Source organism: Coffea arabica, chromosome 9c, assembly GCF_036785885.1.
Source record: "Coffea arabica cultivar ET-39 chromosome 9c, Coffea Arabica ET-39 HiFi, whole genome shotgun sequence".
NCBI lineage: Eukaryota > Viridiplantae > Streptophyta > Magnoliopsida > Gentianales > Rubiaceae > Coffea > Coffea arabica.
The window spans coordinates 34,911,795-34,920,811 of record NC_092326.1 but is presented as its reverse complement, the minus strand read 5'-3'; the positions used below and the strand labels follow the sequence as shown (position 1 = coordinate 34,920,811).

The 9,017-nt window shown below is 34.2% G+C and overlaps 1 protein-coding gene across 4 annotated transcripts; it reads right to left on the bottom strand.

Moving 5' to 3' along the window:
• Nucleotides 1-407: 407 nt before the first annotated feature.
• On the bottom strand, nt 408-5,896 carry LOC113707658 (dihydroceramide fatty acyl 2-hydroxylase FAH1-like). 4 transcript variants are annotated; one of them, XM_027229940.2, is made up of 7 exons: nt 5,709-5,896; nt 4,423-4,485; nt 2,834-2,926; nt 2,511-2,707; nt 2,287-2,392; nt 1,053-1,199; nt 408-759 (listed from the first exon to the last, which is right to left on the bottom strand). In XM_027229940.2, the coding sequence occupies exons 2-7, from the start codon at nt 4,471-4,473 to the stop codon at nt 640-642; spliced, it is 714 nt and encodes a 237-aa protein (XP_027085741.2). In that variant the 5' UTR covers nt 4,474-4,485; nt 5,709-5,896; the 3' UTR covers nt 408-639. The 4 variants fall into 4 exon arrangements, with proteins under 4 accessions (XP_027085741.2, XP_071921271.1, XP_027085740.2 ...); XM_072065170.1 differs by lacking the exon at nt 5,709-5,896 and adding an exon at nt 4,039-4,262 and having other exon boundaries at nt 4,423-4,629; XM_027229939.2 differs by lacking the exon at nt 5,709-5,896 and adding an exon at nt 4,039-4,167 and having other exon boundaries at nt 4,423-4,460.
• Nucleotides 5,897-9,017: the final 3,121 nt, after the last annotated feature.

Sequence of the window (9,017 nt, the reverse complement as noted above, 5' to 3'; positions counted from 1 at the left end):
TAAACTTTTATACTAACAATATTTGATTAGTTAGAAAATTACTTTATTTTTAAATAAAAAATAATGCTATATTTTATAAAACAAGCGATATAATTTTTGTTTTATACTTGACTATTATTTATTTATTTAAAAGTAGGATAAAATGAAATTAGATCTTTTAGTAATATCTATATATTTATTATATGTATTTCCAAGTATAATAATTAGTATCTAAAAGCACTTTATTATATGATTTATATATATATTAAAAATGCTATTTTTTAATTATAAATATTAAATTAATACTCACCCGTTCAACCAGTGATCCAATCCTACTGCTGGGTTCCTTACCGGGCCGCATTTAATAACTATGACTCTAATTCAGTAAGCAGTCGGAAACAATTAGATAAAAGAGAAAACAACGGCACGCACAAGGAGACTAAATATGACTCGGACGTCACACCAATTTTGGACGCTGAACTAAATAATTAAATAAGACTTGGCTTAACTTTCTACATTGCCTCCCTTAAACCAAAATCTGCTACTTTTCTTAGAAAGAATAATAGCATAAGAAAGAATATTTGGAGAACGAAATAGACCTTAAAATCTGCAATGTGCTTCCAAAGATCGCGGCCGAATACTAAGTTATTACACATCAAACTATCTGCTCTTCTCAGCTGGCATTGAGGTTGGTAGTGTTCCAAAGACCTTATCCCATAATGAGGAAGTGATGCCAAAGCCTTTATTTTGGATACGAAAGTGATGATTCAAATGATACTTCTGCAAAAGAGAGATGATCAGAAAGATATGCAGATCAAACCACTTATGCAGTGGAGAAATTCCTACCTTCTTCCAGGTTCATACGGGCAACGGAAAATTTGATTTGTTCATGACAGATCATTCTAGATATGGGGCTAATGCAGGTCTATGCAAATTGTTTCTACTAAAATGATAGCATGTTTCTACGATCCGAGTTTGTACATAATTTTTAGTATGTAGATTGTTTTTTACACACATGTAAATGAGAAATGTAATGAGACTCAAGTTGTTCTGATGGATTTGTATCTCTTTACCTTGAGGTTTTTTGGCACTTCACTTGTAGGCTGCCCATGGTGCAAGTAATAATGGGTTACATCATACATCACATAACCCAGTAAACCACCTCCAAACAAAGCAGGAGCAGTAGAAGGAGTAGAAATGAGTTTAAATAAGTTGTAGAACTGCAATACAAGAAGATTAGTATCAGAAGAAGAAGAATGTGCTGTGCATATACTCCTAAGAATTAACTAAAAGGGGCAGACTTGGAAGAAAGGCCCGAGTTTAAGACTGCTTATCAGACACGTGTAGCCGAAGGCAAGCATAAAATGGATTTGCATTTCTTTTCAAACATTTTTCTGTTATCTGTACTCATTAGAACATGATGTACCGTATTCACCAGTTATCTCGGATAAATTCAGTCAAAATATTCACTCCATACAGACAAAATATCAACTAAAGCTCAACAAACCTCCAGTGAGAGCTGAAAGAGTAAATTGGAGCAGTTTAAGACAACCACCATCCAAAATGGCAGAAAATCAGACACTGAAACCAGACTCGAACTTGTTGTTTAGACAGTTTCAGTAGGTGAAAGTTCATTATGTACTGGTCAGTACCAGTCTAAGCAACTACATTTTCAACATATTCAATGGAATGCCACAAGCAAATTTTTCTCCCTCCATGCATCTTACTCCTTGAAGACAACAAATATTCATGTCCAGTGCCTCTTAGATGTCATTGCTAACCCAGTAGCTACTAAATTGCATTTCTAGAATTATGGAGCAGATAACATCTTGCCCTGTCCCTCCCTCTCCCATGGGGCATGAATCTGGTGGCCACCAGCACGATGTCATCCTCAACCTAAATGCTAGCAAGGGAAGAACTTTGATGCAATGGCTACTCACTTAGGAATAGTACAGAAATCAGCTGCTAGCAGTATGTCACAGTCAAAAACAAGTCTCACAGTTTGTTGAGATTCCTATGAAAATTTCATATCCCTGACCTGGAATCCTTTTCAGTCACATGTATCTTTTATGCACTTTTCGTAAATGTGTCAAGAAATTTGCATGATTACATGACCTGACTTGGTCAATTACTGGCAGGAACATTTGTCTGAAAGACATGCGAGGATCCCAGTAACTACCAAAATGCCTTACTATGAATATTGTAAAGCATAGCACGAGTTATTAGTAACGGGAAGGGAGTGAAGAAAGAAAATACAGGCTTTATACAGTATGAATAAAAAACGAAACGCTGCAGAAGGAAACATACAGGGAAGCACAGCACAGCAGTTGCAGCAGGAGGGAAGACAAGGCGCAGACCATCCATGGGGTGCTTATGATGGCAACCATGAAGAAGATAATGCATGGTATTTCCCCTACAACAAGTTTTTACATATTTCATTACATAGAGAAGAAAAAAAACACAAATACAAATAACACCGACAAGAAAGACGACAAACAATTAACATGCCTACACACATAGCAATGACTAACCAATAACTTTTCGTCTTGATGTGGAAAAGGAAACGATGCAGAGTGTATTCTAGCAAAGTCCATACACCGATTCCAGTAACCACCATCAGAGTTATTTGAGGAAGTGTATGACCCATCACAATTGACTTTGAAACAAACCAACATACAACTGGGAGCCAAACAAGGGGGATTACCCACCATTCTGTGCGGGTTAAAAACTATTTCAAGTAAAAATGAAATCAACATCAGCTCTGTGAAGCATGACTTGATAAAATACATATAATAATTATTCAAGCGCCAATCTAAATGAATAATCATATTATCAAATTCACCAGAGAGTATACCTCCCAAAAGTCACTTCCAAAAAATCGGGGACCTTCCTTGCTAACTATAGGCTGGTGAACCCATTCCTGATAAGATTCTCCAAGATGACCTACCTGTGTAAGATTTCAAAGAATTTCATAAAGCAAATTCAAAAAGTTAAAGTATGGTTTAATTGACTTAAACAAATATATCTCTTATGTAGAACAGCAGCACTAGTATCCATCAGCTAGAAAAGGTTACAAGTCAAAAAGGAAAACATGTTCTGCTGCATGTTAGTAAAACAATAGAATTGGTCTATTATAAGGCAAAATGTCATCTTGCCCCGTTCAACAAACTTTTTATTCCTAGTTTTGTTTGTCCTTTTCACGGCTTGGGGGGGATTTATTTGTTTTGTGGGTTGGGGGGGGGGGGGGATGAAGAAAAATGCAGGACTTAGACCTGTTGATGTTTTCATTTCTATACCTTCCAGTTTCCTCTTTGAACTGAGAATAGAAAGATAAACATGGCCGCATCACTAAATCTAGAGCATAACAAATACAATGCAACTGCAGGCTATGATATTGCTAACAACAGTTTATTTAAGTACTCACTGCATGGGAAGGACAAAATTAAGGGATGCCATTAACTCAACTTTTGCTTCTATTCACCATAGGAATCTGTCATTTCTAGTGACAGCAAGACACTGAACTAATTACAAGGACTCTAGCACGGGTGTCACGTCTGGGTGCTCCTCTAGGTATCAGATTCATAAACTTTCTAGAATTTGGGATACTGGGACTGCCAAAGAGTCAGGTTTATCTGGATATAGTTGAGAAGATATACACAAACATATACATACATACATACATACATACATATATATTATATATTATACATATGTTATATTTTTCGGTTAATAGTGTACTTTATTGAATCGCTTCTGAATGATAACCAGTGAAGGAGGAAAAGTTTCAGAGAAAAGGCAAGGGTGGACCACAGACATATGATTAAAGGTATTAGGCTACTCATGGAGTGTGTTATTTGCTTGACTATCAAGTAGTGGAGAAGACAATGAAATTGGTATAGTGTATAAAATCAATAAAAGTACTTGTGATATATTCAACATCATCGTCATGTGAGCCAATGACGTTACTCTCAACTTTCTGATACATATTCAATTGCTTATCTTTTATCTTTTGAAATTGAAGTCTTCTCATCTCTCTCACATCTACTACTAGTTGCTTACCCTTTCTCTTTCTTTAATACGCTTTGATTTCAGTGAATCTCTGAAACAAAACCACCATATCCTCTCATCTCCCTCTCCTGCAAGTTCCGATCTTCTTCCCATTCATCTCACACCTGATCGAATTCAGAGCTACCAAGCAGCCAACCCAAAAGCCAAGTATCAATTTATTTTGACCATGTTTGACACGGATATTACACCTGCACCCTTCACTTGTTACACCGACACTGGTGTTCCAGGGATGAGTTAAGAGTCTGTAAATATAATTCATAATTCCTAGAAGAATAATAGCTTGGCATTTCAACTCTGTAAATAAGATCATTCAGACTAAAGCATTAAGACCAAAGATATTGTAAGTGAAAGATAAAAAGAATTAGGAGTTTTCACCTGGAAGACAAGAGGTTTGTTTAAATCAACTGTGAAACCCTGAGCCACCATCTTGGCACCAAACTATAAATGGTGTGACATATCAAAGGAAATGAAAGAATGATTAGGCAGATACAAATAGGATCAAAACCTAGTGAAAGAATTTACACATGATGAAAAATTTAGAATAGCTTTTAGAACCAAGCTGAAGCAATGAAACACGAACATGAACCGATCATGAATGATAATAATTGAATTGTCACAACTTGATTTAAGAGTTTCACACGAGCAACATACTACCATCAGGCCTCAAAACTATACAAAGGCAAGCAGAGCAAAGGACACAACACAACTTTATGGAGGAAACAATTCCATTTTATGATGTTCCCTACTCTTCCAATCTGCATCTCCATCCTTTATTCCAAGAACTCCAAACGTATTAATCCTAGGCAAATGACCCAAGTAGCCAATTTAGTCGAAGTAATAGGAGGGAAAAATGTACCACTCGAGTGCAGAGGAACTTGATTAAAATGGTACACAAGATCAATTTAACATAAAATAAGTAAGAATAGCAGTTATGGTCCGGCCACAAACCCAACTCGTTACGCCAAATTGAATAGAACATTAGGACTACAGCATGGAGCTAGACCCTTTGGTACAAGTAAAAACACACAATACCAAAATTTGACATGAGCAAAGGACATAAAGAACACAAGGGAACTCACATTTGCTTGGTATACTGTCATTTTGGAATGCAAGCAATTTCACATTTTTTGTAAAACAATACTAACCGAATTTAGCAGATAACAGAATGATTAGGGATCTTGACCGAATATCTAGTAAAAAAAATCCTGCACAGTGTCAAGTAGATCTTAACATACATATATTGATCTTGAAGAAATGGCTTTTGGCATATTGAAACACAATATTGGACACCATCTCAGCAACATCTACTAAACTAACTAGCAACAGATAACAAGAAACACCAAATAGCCAATTAGCTTTGGCTTTCTCCTTGAAACTTTCCAAGAACCATTTTTTTCCCATACTGAAACCACCCTTCAATTCTGATTAAACACATAAGATAGCATCCATCCCAAATGCTGTAAAAGTTGGGTCTTTTTCCAAGCTTTTAAATCCAACCCAAAATGCAGGTTACCAATTAGATCAAAACCCAAAAAGGGTTCTCATTATATCACCATTACAACAGATCTACCAACCAAACAATCAATCAAAAACTTCAACTTCTCCCCAAAAGTTCAGAACAAGTAAAAACGAAGATGAAACAATGATAAACAAGCACCGACCCAGAACAATGCAGGCCTGATCGGTGAAGTCCACAAAGGAATTGGACCCGTTCAGGAAGAGGAAAACTGCTATCTGCAATAGCAATTGCAACAGCAGCAGCAGCAGAAGGCAGGTGTCTTTGCTGCCGCCCGTTCTAGTATGGTAGCAGTGAAGAGTTAGGGACCATTAGGTGGATAATTTATTACTTAATTTACTAGTATTAGTATGAGTAATAGTGATTTTTGTGAATATTTGGAGAAATTTTTGGGGAAAGGATGGATCTTGACCTTAGATTTTGATATCGGCAACTGGAATGGCACCATCAGCCACCGGATTTGCACGTTAGAATCTTGAGATTGACAGCCTGGCAAGGTGATGGAGATACAACTCATACTTGTCTCTGTCCATGTCTTGTTTGTTCATTGTTGAGAGTCCTGTTCCCGCCGGTTTTCTTTTGAATTTCAAGTTTTTTTTTGGTACATTAAATTCTAGGGACAATATAAGAAACCTCCCTGAGACTTTTGACAATTGCACTAGCATTCACTGAATTTTGTAAAATTACACAAACCTCGTAATTTTTTTTTTTTGGTTGCCCGCCCGGTATCCAAAGTTTTGCCCCGACTAATCCGGACCCGACCCGCATCGCGCACCTGGCTATGGTGGGTGAGTCTCCCAACAGGGATGTCTGCGTACACTAGGACTCGAACACGAAACCTGCAAAATTATACAAACCTCGTTGAGGTTAAAGTTTTGATAACAAAATTAGTCCAATTAAAAAAGTAACATTAAAAAATACTTTAAGGAAAGAGATGAAACTTTTATTTCATAAATACTCCTTATGCATATATAAGTTGTATTAGTAAAAAAATAAAAATAATTATAAATTATAAATAATTAAGAAAAATGACTAGTTTCATCCCTCACATTTTATAAAAATATTCTTTTCGTCCCTCGCTTTTAAAATGAAGTGAATTCGTTATTGACATTTAAAAACTAAACTATTACATCTCTGTACTCAACTTTCAATCTAAGTCCAATCACCCAACAACCCGATTACAAATTTCAAGGTTATAATTGGTAGATCATTTGGTTAACTCAACTTAATATTCATATGAAAATTAATGAACTCAAAAAAGGAAAATAAATAATTATAACATAAAAAAGAAGGATTATTCTTTCCTATATTGTCATTGTATATATTGATAGGTCTAAATACCTACCACATCATTTCAATTGAAATTTAAATAACAAACTTGTATGTATGGTATATATCTAGATTCACAAATATATACACTAACGGTACATGAAAAAATTTACCTAAAAAACAAACTCTAGTATTCCAAGACAAAAGAGCGGCCTTTTCTATTATAATTTTTTATTTTTTCATTTTTTGGTTCAATAAATGTCATGTAAATGTAATGGAGTTGACCAAGTGATCCATCAATACTATCCATGAAATTCGTTACTGGGTTATTGAATGGTTTGATTCATATTAGAAAGTTGGGTTCATGAATGCAATAGATTCAATTTTTAAATGTTAGGGATGAATTTGCTTTGTTTTAAAAGTAATAGATAAAACAATATTTTCCAAAATGTGAGGGACGAAACCAGTTATTTTTTCAAATAATTAATACATACATTTCACCATTCAAAAAGATCATATTCAATAAATTAGATAACACAAATAAACAAGAAAACTACACTAATGATCACAAGATTTAGCAAAACAAACTAGTCATCTCTTTTAACGTGATGTTTGCTATAATTCTTGTGTTTTTTAATAGAAAAAATTTTCTAATTTTGCCTTTCTTTCTCCTTTACTTCCACAAAATTACTTTCCAACTGTCACAACTTTAAGAGTTTCAAAGAAAATATTCTCATGAACAACCTTCTTTTGTCCTATTTTTTTTTCTTCTATCAAAGTCCTTCTTCTCACATTATGTACAGCTGATTTTTGGTCATTGTCAAATTCTATCAATCACAAAATAGGGTCATTAGGTATATCAATTGGTGTTATTTTATAATTATAAGTCATCGTTCATTATTAAATAATTTCAATAGTTATTTTCATTAATTAGTTACTAATAGTTAATTAGTGTTCTAATTATTTAATCGTTAGATACTAGTTTCTAATAAGACATTATGTCTTAAGGTAAATGAATAATTTCTCCCCATGTGAGGTAAGTAACTAGGCCCACAATTCTAACCAAGAGAGATGAGTGTAATTTTAAAAACCTCAGAGGACACCAATGAAATTGTCAGAAACCTCGATGGAGGTTCCTGAAAGTATCCCAAAAAGAAAAGGAAAGAGAAAGAAAAGAAAAAAGTCCTTGGAACAACTTGAGGAAATGATCATTTTAGTCTTTCAAATTTTTTATTAGTGCCTTTTTGTTTTGGAAAGATTTCAAATCGCAATAGAGTCGTAAGAGAATCAAGTAGGACACGAAATTAAAGTTTAAGGATTAAATTGACAAAATAAAAATCGAGAAACTAAATTGGCTTTAGTAAAACAGGTGAAAGACTAAGGAGCCATTTGGATTGCTATTTTTTAGAGTTTTGTAAAAAAATGTACTGTATCGATTTGATATATGAGGTAAAATGGTGATTTTTTGTATTGGAAGTTATTTGAAACAAGTTTTTTTGTATTATTTGCCGTAACATTTTTTGTCTTATTATGTATGAGATGTAAACGTGATTTTGAAGATAACAAGTGGTTTGAAAATATGTTTAAGGAATAATACAAAAAATTATAAATAATGAGTAATCCAATCATAATTTTCTTTTTCATCCTACTAAGAGTTTAGCACTCAATCTCCACTTAGCTCAGATTACATTCCTTCTCCAAAAAAATGTGCTTTATGATATGATATATGTAAGACAAAAAAAATTCTGAAAAGATAGAGATATGAATGGTGCCTTGTTACTGAACAATCCAAAATATGTAACAAATAACAAGCAAGCATATATACAGATGTGTTAATAATTTGGGTTATTACGTTTACCACCCTTGAGGTTTGGTCAAACTACTAAATAAACCTCAAAATTTAGCCAAATAACAACCAAACCCTTTGAATGAAAAGATGTATCAAAATACCCTGATGTCTTTCACCATTAAAAATGGTGTTAATCAGAGTTCAAAAATGCCCATGTACATCGAATCTATTCTAAAGCAACAAGATATAGCTTATCAAATGTCCTAATTTGCTCAACAAATTTTTTGACTGAAAATCTTAGAAATTCGTGGATCTGGAGAGCTGAAATGGGTTTAGAGGTTTGGGGTCTTTAAGCTCCTAACCTTGCTTAGTTGTAGGCTTGTTTATGTTCTATGC

Excerpts from the sequence above, each read along its gene's own strand:
- LOC113707658 (XM_072065170.1), bottom strand. The coding sequence starts at position 4,140 with ATGGGAAGAAGATCGGAACTTGCAGGAGAGGGAGATGAGAGGATATGG. Across the intron at positions 2,708-2,833 it reads TTGGAAGTGACTTTTGGGAG|TTTTTAACCCGCACAGAATG; the intron begins GTATACTCTCTG and ends TACTTGAAATAG. Across the intron at positions 2,393-2,510 it reads ATCAAGACGAAAAGTTATTG|GGGAAATACCATGCATTATC; the intron begins GTTAGTCATTGC and ends AACTTGTTGTAG.